At 37.1% G+C, this 19,381-nt stretch overlaps 1 protein-coding gene across 6 annotated transcripts in view; it reads right to left on the bottom strand.

Annotated features, from left to right (window-relative positions):
• LOC133631076 (partitioning defective 3 homolog) overlaps positions 1–17,518 on the bottom strand; it is a 412,449-nt gene extending 394,931 nt beyond the window's left edge. For all 6 annotated transcript variants that reach the window (XR_009821393.1, XR_009821392.1, XM_062023105.1 and 3 more), the window contains exon 1: positions 17,160–17,518. Coding sequence is in view for 4 of the 6 variants with exons in the window: in XM_062023105.1 (XP_061879089.1) it covers positions 17,160–17,279 (120 nt within the window). In the remaining 2 variants the exon portion in view is untranslated. The remainder of the gene's footprint in view (positions 1–17,159) is intronic.
• Between the last annotated feature and the right edge of the window lie 1,863 nt (positions 17,519–19,381).

Raw genomic sequence — 19,381 nt, 5'->3', positions numbered from 1 at the left:
GTAGGCTATTATAGCTGATATAGACACTTATATCTTGTGCAAAGTTGCCTTCACTATAAGACTTATAAATAAGTTAAATTTTTTTGCGGCTCCAGATTTATTTTATTTTTTTTGGTCCAATATGACTCCTTTAACATTTTGGGTTGCCGACCCCTGGTTTAGACTATTGGTTGATGGATGAGAGAATAGAGTTATTAACAACAATACTGATGATTTTTGCCAAATGACACAATTACAAGTACCATTTCATCTATCAAACTCACCTTTTTCAGAAGAACGCACATAAAGACTATAAACCACTACAAAGACTGAAATATATGAAACTAACCAGACACTTGTTAATTTTTATACACAATAATAACTAGAAAACTCGTGGGCGGTAAAACAAAAAGCAGCGTTGAACAGGCCATCCAAACCCACACAAATCAGGGTTGATGCAAGTCGTTGGCCCCACAGGATGTAATACTCACAGCAGTAGGGATGATACTCGAAACCGGTTTTCCCGGTTGTTTGATAAGAAAAGAACCGAGTCCTCGGACTCGAATCCCTTTTTGAGAACCGGTACCCGTTATCGAGACCACTATAGTAAAGGAAAAGAGTTGATTCTTTATTCGAATCCCGTCCCGACCAGAAATGCTCTGTGGGACATCACAATAAATGACGTCATGTAGCTCAGTCATTAGGCGCAGATAGCGAAAGCAGGAAAACAATGGACGGGAAAAAGCGCTCCAAGGTGTAATAAAGTTCAAAACAAAAGCTATCGTCCATCGAATAAATTTACTGAGAGATTTTAGCAGGGTAAAACACATGACGAACACAACCAGGCTAGCAACGCACCTCCTTTACGGCAGCTGTCGCAACGTTCTTAAAACAACCGCAGCACATACATATATATACAACATATCTCCCTTTTTTAACTTTTGTTTTTCTTTCCTTGTAAACAAAACAAAATCACACTGTAGATGTGTTGTCTGTCTAATTATAAATAATGCAGACGAGGCGTGTTGGCTGAGTTCTTGACGTTTACTTTCACAGCGTGGCAACATGCAACACTTTTCGGGGCTACCGCGCATGCTCGTAACTCCCGTTGCATGCTGGGTAGTGTAGTTGTTATATTCTCTCGCTCATAACATTTTTCCTCCTATAAAGACATAATGTTAACTCAATAAAGTGTATTTCTTTTTTTAGCTTTAACTTTTCATTTTTTTAGCATTGTAACCACATTTGCAAAGAACTTTTCTCTTCATAGAATGTTCTTTCAATAAAGAAATAAAGTGCAAAAATGTCAAAGCATCATAACAAACAGTTATGTCAAATAGCAGCAGAAGTGCACTTTTTGGAGAGCTGTATTATTTTCAGTTTTGTGCCCAAGAGACTGATTTTATTTAACAATATATTATTATTTATACACCTATAGTGATCACAGAGACAGCTTGTTTTTGTGTTACTGTATATATTTGTTTCTCTGAAAAATCCCACTTAATATACTTTGGGTAACAACAGTCAATATTTATTTATTTTATTTTATTTTTTTAGGTGGGTAGCAGTCAATATTTATTTATTTATTAGATTTTATTTTTTTATTATATAATAAAAGTGAGCTTTTGTTAAACCAAATATTGTGTGTTTTTTTCCATATACAACAACCTATCTGGACTCGATAAGAGAATCGATAAGGAATCGGTTCGATAAGAGGATCCGATAATAGGCTCGAACTCGATAATTCCTTATCAAACATCATCCCTACACAGCAGTTAAAGGCCTATTGAAAGCCACTACTACCGACCACGCAGTCTGATAGTTTATATATCAATGATGAAATCTTAACATTGCAACACATGCCAATACGGCCGGGTTAACTTATAAAGTGCAATTTTAAATTTCCCGCCACACTTCCGGTTGAAAACGTCTATGTATGAGGACGTATGCGCGTGACGTCAATGGTTGGTACGGAAGTATTCGGACACCATTGAATCCAATACAAAAAGCTCTGTTTTCATCCCAAAATTCCACAGTATTCTGGACATCTGTGTTGGTGAATCTTTTGCAATTTGTTTAATGAACAAGGAAGACTGCAAAGAAGAAAGCTGTAGGTGGGATCGGTGTATTAGCGGCGGACTACAGCAACACAACCAGGAGGACTTTGAGATGGATAGCAGACGCGCTACCGTGAGTACAGCTTTGGCTTCCAAACATTTGATCGCTTGCCCGTACGTGCGTGTCGCTATGTGAATGTCACGTACGTAACTTTGGGGAAATATATGTTTCTTGCCGACTCTGATGGCGGCCAGGGTGTCGTCGAAAGCTACAACTCCCGCCGCCGCCGTCGTCCCGTAGCTAAGTTAGCTTCAATGGTGTCGTTAGCAACCGCATTGTTAAGCTTCGCCAAGCTGGAAATTATTAACCGTGTATTTACATGTCCATGATTTAATAGTATTGTTGATTTTCTGTCTATCCTTCCAGTCAGGGGTTTATTTATTTTGTTTCTATCTGCATTTGAGCCCGATGCTATCACGTTAGCTCAGTAGCTAAAGAGCTTCGCCGATGTAATGTCGTGGAGATAAAAGTCACCGTGAATGTCCATTTTGCGTTCTCGACTCTCATTTTCAAGAGGATATAGTATCCGAGGTGGTTTAAAATACAAATCTGTAATCCACAATAGAAAAAGGAGAAAGTATGGAATCCAATGAACCCTTGTACCTAAGTTACGGTCAGAGCGAAAAAAGATACGTCCTGCACTGCACTGTAGTCCTTCACTCTCACTTTCCTCATCCACAAATCTTTCATCCTCGCTCAAATTAATGGGGTAATCGTCGCTTTCTCGGTCCGAATCTCTCTCGCTGCATTGTAAACAATGGGAAAATGTGAGGAGTCCTTCCTCCTGTGACGTCACGCTACTTCCGGTATAGGCAAGGTTTTTTTTTAAATCAGCGACCAAAAGTTGCGAACTTTATCGTCATTGTTCTCTACTAAATCCTTTCAGCAAAAATATGTTAATATCGCGAAATGATCAAGTATGACACATTGCATGGATCTGTTATCCCCGTATGAATAAAAAAAATTCATTTCAGTAGGCCTTTAAGTGATACTGTCATTAATTGAAGAAGGGACATATGAATCTCATCAGGTTGTTACTGACTTTAAGTAGTCGAGTTACTTGGGTTTCATGAAGCATATCGAGTCATCAAAGGCTTCTCCCACATCTTATTGGACAGCCTGAAATCCTTCACAATTCATGATCGCCCGTTAGGGACTTGTGGCCTAAAATCTATATGATATATTGCAGCCTCCTGCGATAACGATATATATTACGATATATTATTTGGTATACATCAATGATAATAGAACCATTGCAAAATGTGTTGCAAAAGGTCCTAATTTGGCTGCTGACATGTGCAGTAACATATTACATCCAATTCCTGTTAATCTACTTGTTAATTTACTATTAATATTTGGTTTTCTGTTTCTGATTCTATTTCCACTTCTGTTAAAATGTAGTAAACAGTTATTCTTCTGTTGTTTGATACTTTACATTAGTTTTGGGCGATACTACAAATTTGGGTATTGATCCAATACCAAGTAGATGCAGGGACACTATTGGCCATACCAATGTTACTGATAATTACATTTTTCAATATCATATCATCCTCATTATAATCAGACAACACAGGATGGCGGTGTAACAATATCACTAAATAATTTAAATTATGACCTACTATTGGCTCTGATTTAAATCCTTTGCTTTTTGCCCTTAAAGCTCATGTGCCCAGGGACTTATTTCCTAAGTTGTTAAACAAAAATAAAAGCAAAGAAATTGTGAAAGTAAAAAATATCGATCGAACCACTGTGGTATCAACCTGATACAAAACTACTTCGTATTGTCACGGTCGATATTTGGATCAATTTGCCCACATTGTTTACATTCAAAATCTCTACCATGCAGTTCGTGGTTAACGAGGGATATAACGATATCAACATTTTATAACACGGTTAGTGTGACCAGTTATCATGGTTATTATTATTGTTGAATGTCCTCAAAAAGTACTTATGCGTACACCAGGGTTTCCGCTACATCAGGGGTGTCCAAAGTGCGGCCTGGGGGCCATTTGTGGCCCGCAGCTAATTGCTTACCGGCCCGCCACACATTCTGGAAATGCTATTGCAAAAATTTTAAAAAACATTTAAAAAAGTGGAATAAGGTGAAATCTAACGAGAAAAAGTTGCAATGTTGACACAAAGCTGTCATGCAGGCTGTTTTTTTGTTGTTGTTTTTTGCCATTGCTCAAAAAAAAAAAAAAATTACAAAAAAATCAATGTTATAATTAATTATTTTCAAGGCTCCAATTACTTCAAAAACTTTACTTTAAAATGTTTTATGTGGATAAAATATTGCATATATTGTGTGGTTGCCATATAAAAACATCAAAGTTGTATTTGACAAAAGACCATAAAACAAACAAGATAATAGTTTAAACGCAAAATTGACAGATATATCTGAAGTTGATCTCGTAACTTAAGTGTAGAAAGTTTAAAAAAAAAAAAATGATAAAAATGTATCACTTGATGAGTGGGGCACCTTTTGGATCCCGAAGATATTTAGTGGGATTGTATTTATCTTTACACTGTGATTACTCAAATAATAATAGTGAATTAAAATCAATGGTGTCCTGCATTATTGATATTTTATGGTTGTAATTACCAAATACTGCATATTTCAGTTTTACTATAAAAAACAAAGTTGTCTTTGACAAAAAAGGCATAAAACCTTTATTTTATTTTTATTTTTTACTTCATATCAACCTGAAGTTGATATAGAGATGTACTGTAAGCTATAAATAATTTAAAAAATATAATAATTTGACATATTTTTTACATTTTAATGACTGAGACCCTTTATGGTGCCCGGGAGCCCTAAAGGTGAAAAAAAAAAATCTATATATTTTGTTATGGTTTGAAAATGAAAAATATCAAAATGGCCCCCCGCATGCTTTAATTTTTCAATTTACGGCCCTCAGTGGAAAAACTTTGGACACCCCTGCGCTACATGTACTTGATCATGGCGGTCCACCACTACAAAATAAAAGCACCACACCTTAAAAATTTGAATTTTTTTTAACGTGAAAACAAGTAAAAGTAATATATTTTATGAATGGCTGTATAGAAGTGTAATATATCTGGGGGCTCTTATCTTTTTATGGCTGTTAAAGCGGATGTTTGCATCTTGCTCAGTTACAGTTTTAAAAGCGAAAAATAAAACAAAAACACCACCGGGAAGCTTATGTTACCATATGTCCACACATACGCGCGGGGAGTGTGCACACATTCAAAAGCAGTCCAAGAGAGGCAACGAACAATTTACAGCGGAAATGGACCAAAAGGAATCACCTGACCCTCATGAATTCAGGGACGACTTTCTGACTGTTTAACATTGCGGACAAAAGTCTGACTTTTTATGAACAATCTGGTACACTTACATTTTTTAAATCATATCGTTTTGTATAAAATTGCTTTGTATTTCATTTACTTACTTTTTTAGTAGAAAAACTGTGATTTAATATTGTCTGTTTATTTACATGGTATCAATGTAGAACTATATTAAACCACTGCTTCATACGTCGTCAGCCTGATTTGTATAAACTACCTGAACTATAAAAAGCGGTGGAAAGACAAACCACATACTAGGGCAGCACAATTTTGAGAAAAAACCTAATTGCGATTTTTCTCTCCAAAATTGCGATTGCGATTCAATTTGCAATTGTTATATTGTATACATAAAAATGCACAAAACTGCTAAAATAGTGAGTGAAAGAAGACGTTACTTTGAGACTGTCAACATATTTCTATCTCAAGGTGCCACACATTAGAACAATGTACAATAATTTACTTTGACAGATTCAAAGCTTTTGTCTACATTATGCTCTTTTTTTAATAACTAACAAGCTACAGTGTTTATAATGTAATCATAATATACACTAATAATGAAAATAACCATTTAAAAGGATATCAACTTTTATTTCTCATTACTGTAGAATTGTTTACCATTGTACTGTAAGTGGAATGTACTGTAAATAACTTTTTCCTAAATAAATAAAACTAAAAATTTAATGGACTCTTTTCTGTAGGCAAAAAATTAACCTAAATAGATATGTGTACAGCTCCACTAATGGACATTGGAGTTTTACTTTCAAAGGCAAAATTAAAGTATTGCTAGAAACATAATTTTATATGGGACTTTATTGTATTATATGTATAGTACATGTTCCAAAAAGAAAAAAGCATAAAACACCACCAAAATTAGAGATCTTACAAGTCAAAGTGATGAAGTTTAGTGTTACGCTCATGACTTGGTGTAACTAAACATTACCCTATAAGATGAAGGCAATTGCATTTTATTGATATTTGTAATATATTCAATGTTTATAAATGAATATTTAAATATACTAAATGTAAAAAGGGGAATAAATAGTCAAAATAAGATCATTAAATGAAATCTAGTTTGGTTACGCCATCATGAGCGCAACACAAGGTTGTAAAAGTTTCAACTACAATTCTAAATGAGATGTCAAAAGCAAACTGAAATCAAATACACACAGCTTAAAGATTGATCAATACCTATTTAAATGTAGTAATACATAAATATGATGATTCATCAAAATATAAAAGAAATATACCTGAACAGAACGCTCATGATGGTTACACCAAAAAGTAACGCTATCAATCGCGTTTTTCCAAGTTTTTGGGGCATTTTTATGCTATTTCCAAGCATCTCCTTTTTATTATCGTTGATTTTAAAAGGTCAAACTAATGCATATTATATATGCATGCCCTAGTAAACAAAAAAAAAGTCATATTTATTTTGATTGTTACATTTTGAAGTACATTTGTGCAGGTGGGTGCGCATGTACCCATTACCAGAGCTGTACACACATTGAACATCTTAGAGCGCATTTGTTTCCCAGTCGGATAAATTAGATCGGATGTTGTCTTGTTTATTGTTATCATATGATCACGACGGTACATTCAGTCAAAATTGTTAGAAAAAGTACGACAAAGTACAACACCTGGTTTTTGCCTAAAATTAAGGATAGATATCGAAAAAAAAAATTCGAACAACCATCATGATTGTCGTTTCCGTCATGTTTCATGTCAATCTGTGAAGCTGGTGACAAGAGCTAATTTTTCCTGCACCACCATCACTCAGTTCTTTGGCAATAACGACAACAATAGTAATCATAATAATAATTTTAAAAAATAAATCAATGCCACGCTCCCTCATCTACCTCCAAATGTCATCTCCATCAGACGTCTGTAGAGGGAACCTCGCATTACCAGCTCAGACACCAGGGGCCGTACTTATCAAGCTTCTTAGAATTACTCCTAAGAAGTCTGCTAAGAGTTGACTTAAGAGTAAATAAATTCTTCGCTGAAAGCTGCACTTAAAAGTTAGTTATCAAGCGTCTTACTCACACTTTCAGCGAAGTGTAGGACTGAATCTTAAGTGTCACACTCAGAGCTGAATTACGACATTACTATGTGCCGTAAACGGAATTTTAGGTGACGTCATTTCTGTGTCCATAGAAATGACCAATCACGGAAGGGAATCCCTTGTCTAAGAATAAAGAAATATCTTGGAAATATTTAAGTGGACTATGGGAGTGTATATTTTGACAATAAACTACAAAATAATACAAAACAAACTAGTCCCCGCCGGCACTCACGCTACCGCTCCCTCTCTTCTATCGCCCACACACTCACTGACGTCACTCACCTCACGGCCACACACATACGCTACTCTCATAACATTTTCTTTCAAATTCATTAATTAGGCAACTAATTTGAAACTGGTGTGGGTGGCTCTATATATACTAGCCCACTGCAGCCACATGCAGAAATCAACAAGGAATCGAAAAGTATTAAATCTGTGACAAAAATAATATCCGCTCTGTCTAAACGATACCGTTTGATCAGCTGCTCGTCATCAAAAAAAACAAAAACATTGTTCCGTTCCCTGAACGTTCGCGCACGTCTCTCTCGCCTCAGTGCCATCCCCTGCTGGCAACTCCTAACCACTTAAGACACCTCTGAAGGTCTCTTAAATATCGTGGAGAGTAGGAGTGATTCTTAGACTTAAGAACGTTGATAAAAAGCTTTTATTCTTAAGTTTGAGAGTAGGACTAAATTTCGCAAATTCTCAGGACTTCAGTGTAAAATGGCACTCTAAGAAGCTTGATAAGTACGGCCCCAGATATCCCCGCCACAGCCTTCAAAAAGCATCGAACTGGATCGTGATGTTAATAAAGAGAGGATGCTCAAAACGCGTGAAACCTCCAGAGCACTTTACCGCTGCAGACTCATCTTTTACACTCACTCGGACAAGCTGGAATGTATTGGTGGATCATTAATGGAACCAAAAAAAAAATGGCCACACTTTCCTCATCCTTCTCATTCCTCAGGTATGAGAAAATTCTGGATGTGACAAGCAAGCGGGTTGTTGTTTTTTCTGGAAGCATTCCTGTGTAATGACAGGGGAAGTTACAGTACAAGGAGCTCCACATAAACACAGCAGGAAACACCCAGCCTAAATATTAGTAACTTGTGCATGTTCTGTGTTCTAAGGTCAGCGTAAAATTGCATAGAGAGGGTATTTGAGTGGACGTGTTGCTACGTAGCAGATGAAATCAAAGTAAGCTTTTCTACAGATTTGCGTGTTTTTTTATTTCTGAAAACAAATTATCAGGAATGTCAACCACAATTTAAAGATCAACAAACCTATAATGACACTTGCATTGATCTGGCGGCCTCTGCTCGGCTGAATAAATGAAAGGAGACAAATTCCGGGTCGCCTTCATGACAACAGAAAGTCAAAGTTAGCACACTCTTGTGTTAGTATTTTATCCATGAGGAACTTCTCCAAAGTCTTAAAAAAAATAAACCTGTCACTGTTATAGCTCAATTTTTATATTGTGCTTGCCAATTAAACATTAGCCCACTGCAAAATCCATAAGAACTGTAAAAAAAGTCATGTTTTTCAACATACAATATACAATATTAGATCCAAAAAACAACACATGACAACATAATGATATTTGACAGATACAGTCTGAACATGTCAAAACTATGATTCTCTATGTGACTCCTACATTGCTGCCAAATGTGAAGACCAGATCAGATCCAGATTAAACAGTGCTTGACATTAAAGCTTCTGACCATGCAAAAAAAGACTGCATATTTCCTTCAAATCTTAGACTAAGACTGCCTTTTATTGTCATTGAAATTTGAACTTTACAGTACAGATAAGAACGGAATTTGGTTGCATTAGCTCGTTGTAGTGCAGGATAAAAGAGCAATAAGGTGCAGATATAAATAATTAGATTACTGTACAGATAAATATATTGCACTTTTGCATATGCATCCAAGTTTATGGATGTATGTTATATTGTCGATATATTTCAGCGAGTTAATCCATTTTTGAGGGGAATTGAGGGGATTATTATGATGCGTTCAAGAGTCTTATGGCCTGAGGGAAGAAGCTTTTACAGTGAAGTGAATTATATTTATATAGCGCTTTTTCTCTAGTCACTCAAAGCACTTTACAGAACCTGGAGGTTCTGCTCCGGAGGCTGCGGAACCTTTTTCTAGAGTCCGGCAGGGAAAACAGTCCTTGGTGGGAGTGGGAGAAGTCTCTACAGATTTTCTGAGCCCTGGTTAGGCTAAAACTGATTTGACTAAAACCGTTTAATCCATTATAACTATATACATACATTTTATTATTCTATTTTATTATATTGTTATGGTTATATTAACATTAGGGTGAGATCTACTGGTCAATTTCTAATCCACACTGGCTTATCCAATGTATGGACAACGGTCTAGTAATGTGTTTGTTTACATAAGTGTAAAATGGACTGTTATTCGCAAACAGGAAGTGCGTTGAACAACACTGTAAGTGCGTCACTTCCGGTCACAGTCGCAACTTTTCTGCAAGTTTAGCTAATTTGACAACATCTGCTTAATAAAATCACTCAAATAACATCGCGATGAAGCGTGACTTAAATATAGCGTGGGTATAGTTTGTTAGTAACTTGTGCATGTTCTGTGTTCTACGGTCAGCGTAAAAGTGCATAGAAAGGGTATTTGAGTGGACGTGTTGCTATGTAGCAGATGAAATCAAAGTAAGCTTTTCTAGAGATTTGCGTGTATTTTATTTCTGAAAACAAATTATCAGGAATGTCAACCACAATTTAAAGATCCACAAACCTATGATGACACTTGCACTGATCTAGCGGCCTGCTAGGCTGAATAAATGAAAGGAGACAACTTCTGGGTAAAAAAAAAAGTCAAACTTAGCACACTCTTGTGTTAGTATTTTATCCATGAGGAACTTCTCCAAAGTCTTAAAAAAATAAATGTGACTCTGTTACAGCTCAATTTTTATAGTGTGCTTCATATGCTGTGCCAGTTAAACATTAGCCCATTGCAAAATCCATAGGAACTATTAAAAAAGTTATGTTTTTCAACATACAATATAGAATATTAGATCCAAAAAACAACACATGACAACATAATGATATTTGACAGATACAGTACATGTGTCTGAACATGTCAAAACTATGATTCTCTATGTGACTCCTACATTTGTGCCAAATGTGAAGACCGGATCAGATCCAGATTAAACAGTGCTTGACATTAAAGCTTCTGACCATACAAAAACAGTACATATTTTCTTCAAATCTAAAAAAGATTTGATTGAAACCGTTTTATCCATTAAAACTAAATATTTGTATTGTTGTGGGGGGTGCAGGAGCCTAAGGGACAAGCGGTAGGAAATGGATGGACGGATGGGTTTGTATTGTCAGTGGCCTAGTGGTTAGAGCAGTGGTTCTTAACCGAACCCTAGGGGTTCGGTGAGTCGGGCTCAGGGGTTCGGCGTAGGTCAAAACACACACGACTCATCGTGTGAATACAAACTTCTCCCTATCGGCGTATTACGGATACGGAAACAGCTGACTGGTTTGCAGGTGTGTAATTTGTTGTGAGTTCATGCACTGTGTTGGTTTTGTTGTTTGAACAAGGTGATGTTCATGCACGGTTCATTTTATGCACCAGTAAAAAAAACATGGTAACACTTTAGTGTGGGGAACATATTCACCATTAATTAGTTGCTTATTAACATGCAAATTAGTAACATATTGGCTCTTAACTAGTCATTATTAAGTACTTATTAATGCCTTATTCGGCATGGCCTTATTATAACCCTAACCCTCTAACCCTGACCCTAACCAAATAACTCTAAATTAAGTCTTTATTACTTAGAATATGTCCCCCTAGTGTCCAAATAACTCTAAATTAAGTCTTTGTTACTTAGAATATGTTCCCCATACTAAAGTGTTACCAAAAACATATAACTTTGTCTTGAATTTGAAAAGAAATTTTTTTTTTTTTTTACTAAAGGAATGCGCATATGAAACTGGTGGGGTTCGGTACCTCCAACAAGGTTAAGAACCACTGGGTTAGAGTGTCCGCCCTGAGATCGGTAGGTCGTGAGTTCAAACCCCCGGCCGAGTCATACCAAAGACTATACAAATGGGACCCATTACCTCCCTGCTTGGCACTCAGCCTCAAGGGTTGGAATTGGGGGTTAAATCAACAAAATTATTCCCGGGTGCAGCCTCCTCACTGCTCACTGCTCCCCTCACCTCCCAGGGGGTGAAGGTGATGGGTCAAATGCAGAGCATAATTTCACCACACCTAGTGTGTGGTGTGACAATCATTGGTACTTTAACTTTTATATACAACTATGAAATACATTTTATTATTCTATAAAACTATGAAATACATTTTATTATTCTATTTTATTATATTGTCAAGTTCTAATCCACACTGGCTTATCCAATGTATGGACAACGGTCTAGTAATGTGTTTGTTTACATAAGTGTAAAATGGACTGTTATTCGCAAACAGGAAGTGCGTTGAACAACACTGTTAGTGCGTCACTTCCGGTCACAGTCGCTACTTTTCTGCAAGTTTTACAACATCTGCTTAATAAAATCACTCAAATAACATCGCGATGAAGCGTGACTTAATTACAGCGTGGGTACAGTTTTTTGAAGCACAATAAATGTCCATCTCTCTTTTTAGCGAACAACTTGTTGCTAAGGACGCTAGCTTAGCCGTTAGCTTTGCCCCGTAAGCTAACCATCGTCTTCTTTCAGTGGAATTATGTCAAAATGTTGTTGAAAAAGTCATCGGAGACGCATCATTTGTTTGGTTAAAAGTAGTTAACGGTGTCCAGCAAGCACACGGCGAGCAATAATGGAGCTGAAACATCTGGTCGGACACCCGAGCAGCAAGCCAGCCGACGGACAGTGTGGGCGGCCGTGCGAGGACAGCATGACCCGGTGCTAAAAACACAGCATCCATCTTCTACCATTTATTGTTTAATGAGACACACTTGCACTTAAATTACATTTTCACACTTTAATTCAAAGTTTGAGGACAAGAAACGTCCAAACTTCCCCTTGCCAATGCAACTGCAGTATAGCTGCCTGAACATGATTTTATTTGTATTGTCTTTTTATAGTTTGCAACATACTGACCGTTTTTGCAAGTAAAATATGTTTTTGTAAAGTTTGGATTTCGACTAAATATATAAACACATCATCCATATTAACACAACTCATTACTGTAGAGTAAGAAAACAGTTTCAGATCAAAACTCACATAGAAGATCATTTCTGAACTAGTTTTCTCATTACTTGAACCAAATGAAGTACAAAACATTACTTGGATATAGTAAATATTTTCTGTCAAAGCAAATGATCTTGTCTCAAGTACAAAATCATTACGTTTGAACCTTTTGTCATTCTTTTCAGATACTGTATATTTGGAGGTAAAATAAAAGAACCAAAACATGATGTTCTTTTTAGACTATAAATAAGTTTGACTACAAAGGGAGAAGTAAAGTCATCAATTGCAAACCTGACCTCACTTTAAAGATACTAATTCATCAATCTTTGGACTAAAAATCAACATTTTTAGACAACATGCAATCATTTTGACAAAGTAAATCATACTTTTAAGTTTTCTTTGAAAGCCTTCCACGTCATTAAAAAGTAATAACTTCATGGTTATGTTTGAGAGCTTTTTTCCCCCAGAGTAGATCCTCATTTGACAAGTGTTCGCCTTACTTTGAGAAACTAAACTAAACTAAGGCATCTTCTCTTTCTACAACAACAAATTACAAATAAACCTTGGTACGTCCTTATTCGATGACTTTTTTAAATGATTTCAACGCTCTCCTGGGTGCAAACTGGTGATTAAGGGCTAATAGGTCAACGCATAGGCGCCGATCCAGAGGCATTGATGGCAACTTTTAATCTTTAAAATAATTTTTGAAAAATCAATCTTGTAGTTAATTTTGTGGCGAGTTTGGTCCGTTTTACAAAATAATAAAGCCACAAATCATATGGGGTATTAACTTGGCTGAACGTCAATTTTTGGTTTTAATACACACACACACACACACACACACACACACACACACACACACACACACACACACACACACACACACACACACACACACACACACACACACACACACACACACACACACACACACACACACACACCGAGCACCCACTGGCAGAAATGTAGATCGGCGCCTATGCGTGTCCTATCATTATAAGACATTACAACATCTTTTGAGACAGTAAATGGTTATTTTATTCATGTCTTGACTCATCAAACCCAAAGTTGGTATTTGGAGCTTGTGAGTCATAAATGATGTTGTTTAGCAGCAGGATGTTCATACTTCTTTATAAGCAGAATTATTAACTAATGAAGCTCATCTCGGATCAATTAAACACTTAACTGAAGTCACAGGATAATAAACATCAAACCAAATAAATATATATATATATATATATATATATATATATATATATATATATATATATATATATATATATATATATATATATATATATATATATATATATATATATATATATATATACACATAGATATATTATACAGTAGAGGCCAAATGTTTGGACACACCTTCTCCTAATTCAATGTGTTTTCTTTATTTTCATGACTATTTACATTGTAGATTGTCACTGAAGGCATCAAAACTATGAATGAACACCTGTGGAGTTATGTACTTAACAAAAAAAGGTGAAATAACTGACAACATGTTTTATATTCTAGTTTCCTGCGATGAGGTGGCGACTTGTCCAGGGTGTACTCCGCCTTCCGCCTGAATGCAGCTGAGATAGGCTCCAGCACCCCCCGCGACCTCAAAAAAGGGACAAGCGGTAGGAAATGGATGGATAGATATTCTAGTTTCTTCAAAATAGCCACCCTTTGCTCGGATTACTGCTTTGCACACTCTTGGCATTCTCTCAATGAGCTTCGAGCTCACCTGTGAAGTGAAAACCATTTCAGGTGACTGCCTCTTGAAGCTTGTCGAGAGAATGCCAAGAGTGTGCGAAAAAGTAATCAGAGCAAAGGGTGGCTATTTTGAAGAAACTGTACTCCGGCATCCTCCCACCTCCAAAGACGTGCACCTGGGGATAGGTTGATTGGCAACACTAAATTGGCCCTAGTGTGTGAATGTGAGTGTGAATGTTGTCTGTCTATCTGTGTTGGCCCTGTGATGAGGTGGCGACTTGTCCAGGGTGTACCCCGCCTTCCGCCCGAATGCAGCTGAGATAGGCTCCAGCACCCCCTGCGACCCCAAAAGAGACAAGCGGTAGAAAATGGATGGATGGATAGAATATAAAACGTGTTTTCAGTTATTTCCCCTTTTTTTGTTAAGTACATAACTCCACATGTGTTCATTCATAGTTTTGATGCCTTCAGTGACAATACAATGTAAATAGTCATGAAAATAAAGAAAACACATTGAATGAGGAGGTGTGTCCAACCTTTTGGCCTGTACTGTATATACACATCCATCCATCCATTTCCTACCGCTTATTCCCTTCAGGGTAGCGGGGGGTGCTGGAGTCTATCTCAGCTACAATCGGGCGGAAGGCGGGGTACACCCTGGACAAGTCGCCACCTCATCGCAGGGCCAACACAGACAGACAACATTCACACTCACATTCACACACTAGGGCCCATTTAGTGTTGCCAATCAACCTATCCCCGGGTGCATGTCTTTGGAGGTGGGAGGAAGCCGGAGTACCCGGAGGGAACCCACGCAGTCACGGGGAGAACATGCAAACTCCACACAGAAAGATACCGAGCCCAGGAGCGAACCCAGGACCTTCGTATTGTGAAACAGACGCACTAACCCCTCTTCCACCGTGTTGCCAGTATATACACATATACATATATATACACAAATACATATAGCGTATTTTCCGCACTACAAGGTGCACCTAAAAACCTCCAATTTTCTCAAAAGCTGACAGTGCGCCTTATAATCCGGTGCGCCTTATATATGGACCAATATTGAGCCACAACAGGTCTCGCAACCCCAGCCTCTACTGTAGCGTCTATTCTATGCACCTTATAATGCGGTGCGCCTTATATATGAACTAAGTTTTAAAATAGGCCATTCATTGAAGGTGCGCCTTATAGTGCGGAAAATACGGTACATATATATACATATACATATATATACACATACACATAAAAATATACATACTGCATATACTAGGGCTGTGAATCTTTGGGTGTCCCACGATTCGATTCAATATCGATTCTTGGGGTCACGATTCGATTCAAAATAAAAAAAAATTCAATTCAACACGATTCTCGATTCAAAAACGATTTTTTTTCCCGATTCAAAAGGATTCTCTATTCATTCAATACATAGGATTTCAGCAGGATCTACCCCAGTCTGCTGACATGCAAGCAGAGTAGTAGACTTTTGGAAAAAGCTTTTATATTTGTAAAGGACAATGTTTTATCAACTGATTGCAATAATGTAAATTTGTTTAAACTATTAATGGAACCCGAACGCCTCCCTAGGGAGATGTTTAGGGCACGTCCGACCAGTAGGAGGCCACGGGGAAGACCCAGGACACGTTGGGAAGACTATGTCTCCCGGCTGGCCTGGGAACGCCTCGGGATCCCCCGGGAAGAGCTGGACTAAGTGGCCGGGGAGAGGGAAGTCTGGGTTTCCCTGCTTAGGCTGCTGCCCCCGCGACCCGACCTCGGATAAGCGGAAGAAGATGGATGGATGGATGGATTAAATGAACCAAAAATATGACTTATTTTATCTTTGTGAAAATATTGGACACAGTGTGTTGTCAAGCTTATGAGATGTGATGCAAGTGTAAGCCACTGTGACACTATTGTTCTTTTTTTAATTTTTTTTATAAATGTCTAATGATAATGTCAATGAGGGATTTTTAATCACTGCTATGTTGAAATTGTAACTAATATTGATACTGTTGTTGATACTATTCATTTTTGTTTCACTACTTTTGGTTTGTTCTGTGTCGTGTTTGTGTCTCCTCTCAATTGCTCTGTTTATTGCAGTTCTGAGTGTTGCTGGTTTCGGAATTGGATTGCATTGTTACGATATTGCTGTGTATTGTTTTGTTGGATTGATTAATAAAAATAAAATACATTTTTTTTAAAAATGAGAATCGATTCTGAATTGCCCAACGTGAGAATCGCGATTAGAATTCGAATCGATTTTTTCCCCCACACCCTTAATATATACATACACATTTATATACACACACACATACAGTATATACACACACACACATGCTAACTTGCTATCCTAGCCGGCTAACATCTGCTGGATAGTTTCCCCCAGACTTTCACAGTGAGTCCAACTTTGCATATTCGGTGCAAAGAGTTCAATAGAACCTGACATCTCAGAACAGATGATAGGATGCAAACTAGCTCCAAGTTATAACTTGCCAGTGTAGTAGGGAGGTTTTGCACACACACACACACACTTGGGAGGAAGCACAATGGCGCTGCCCCTTTCTTTACAGCATTTTGGCGTCCACGGAAACCAGGACTCCACAAAAGTGCAATGCAAAGATCGTAAAAACGGCGAGATGGACTTTGTGATTGTTTGCAATATTGCGTGCACCGGGATGCAAAACGAGCACAGAGCCATGCTGGTTGTTGTGTCTGTGCACAGAATGCATGCACGAATTGTTGTTGTTGTTGTTGTTGTCTTACCTTGGCGATGGCCTTCTTGTACCTCATGACAGCCTGCTGCACGAGCGCGCGCACTCGGATGCTGCCGTCCCCGCACGGCACGACCACGCGCGTCCGGCCAAAACACACCGTGACTTTCATGGCGCGCTCGTCCGACTGTCCCGTCCACTGTAGCGCGTCCACAGGCGCAGCGAAGACCGCGAAGACCCCCACCAGCGGGCCACAAGAAGCATGAGGGTGCGCGGCGAGCGTTGGCGGGGGGGGTTCGATTACCGCTATTCCACGTCTGTCCGCCTCCCCCCGCAGGACGACATTGTTAGCTGACCACCTGTTTAGCTTCTCTGCCGCTTTACTTGCTCAGGCGCGCTCCCGGAGACTCCCTTTGCTCGTGGCCGGCGGCCTGCTGCGTTCAAGAACACGCGGAAATTACCCCTTTGGACTTTTCATTTCTTGTATTTCGTTTCGAACTCAACCGATCATCATATTGGAGATGACTTTTCAGGTTACTTCAAACAGTATTTGGGGTAATATAAAAGATCATCTACATTGAAGATCATTTTTAAACATACTAACACTACTAAAAACAAAAGAGTCATGGGGTGGCCTCATCATATTTACATAATTACCTAACACTAAATGTACTAGTATACACACAAACAAATGTTGGGTTAAAAAACAACTCAATGTTAACCCAACTGCTGGTCCATTTGAGTTATTTTAACTCAACATTTTGGGTTAATTTTTTCAACCCAACTATTGGGTTGAATTATTAACCCAAACGTTGAGTTATGCTAACTCAATGTTGGGTGATTGTAAATAATGTTAATCCATAATAAAATTCCCTTCAAGAAAAGAAGTAACTTTTAAATACAATTTTTAAAAAAGCGTTTTACCCAAAAATGCGTTACTCGTTGAAAACCAACCCAAAAATGGTTCATAATTTTGAAAACCCAGAAATTGAGTTAAAATAATACTCTTAAAATGAAAATGTTGGTTTAAAAAAGAAACCCTATTTTAACTCAACAGCTGGTTCAGAAAAGGACTAACCCCTTATTTGACTTATTTTTAACTCAACATTTTGGGTTAATTTTTTCAACCCAACTTTTGCGTTTATTTATTTAACCACAAAATCGAGTTATGCTAACTCAATGTTGGGTGATTGTAAATAATGTTAATCCATAATAAAATTCCCTTCAAGAAAAAAAGTAACTTTTAAATAAAAAAGCATTTTACCCAAAAATGCGTTACTCGTTGAAAAACAACCCAAAAATGGTTCATAATTTGGAAAACCCTGAAATTGAGTTAAAATAATACCCTTAAAACAAAAATGTTGGGTTAAAAAAGAAACCCAATTTTAACCCAACTGCTGGTTCAGAAAAGGACAAACCCCTTATTTGACTTATTTTTAACTCAACATTTTGGGTTAATTTTTTTTCAACCCAACTTTTGCGTTGAATTATTTACCCACAAAGTTGAGTTATGATAACTTAATGTTGGGTTATTCCCCACCAAACTATTGGGTTGAATTATTTAACCCAAAAGTTGAGTTATGCTAACTCAATGTTGAGATTAATCCATAATAAAATTCCCTTCAAGAAAAAAAGTAACTTTTAAATAAATAAAAAAAAAAACATTTAACCCAAATGTTGAGTTATGCTAACTCAATGTAGGGTGATTGTAAAGAATGTTAATGAGATTAATCCATAATAAAATTCCTTTCAAGAAAAAAGTAACTTTTTAATAAAAAAAAAAGCATTTTACCCCAAAATGTGTTACTTGTTGAAAAACAACCCAAAAATTGTTTTTAATTTTAAAACCCATAATTTGAGTTAAAATAATACCCTCAAAATAAGAATGTTGGGTTAAAAAGAAACCCAATTTTAACCCAACTGCTGGTTCAGAAAAGGACGAACCCCTTATTTGAGTTATTTTAACTCAACATTTTGGGTTAATTTTTTCAACCCAACTTTTGCGTTGAATTATTTAACCACAAAGTTGAGTTATGATAACTTAATATTGGGTTATTCCCCACCAAACTATTGGGTTGAATTATTCAACCAAAAAGTTGAGTTATGCTAACTCAATGTTGGGTGATTGTAAATAATGTTAATCCATAATAAAATTCCCCTCAAGAAAAAAAGTAACTTTTTAATAAATAAATAAAAACATTTTACCCAAAAATGCGTTACTCGTTGAAAAACAACCCAAAAATGGTTGATAATTTTGAAAACCCAGAAATTGAG

The sequence above is a fragment of the Entelurus aequoreus genome, linkage group LG16 (assembly GCF_033978785.1).
Source record: "Entelurus aequoreus isolate RoL-2023_Sb linkage group LG16, RoL_Eaeq_v1.1, whole genome shotgun sequence".
Lineage (NCBI taxonomy): Eukaryota > Metazoa > Chordata > Actinopteri > Syngnathiformes > Syngnathidae > Entelurus > Entelurus aequoreus.
The sequence above is the reverse complement of the archived record's forward strand: the minus strand, read 5'-3'. Positions and strand labels throughout refer to the sequence as shown.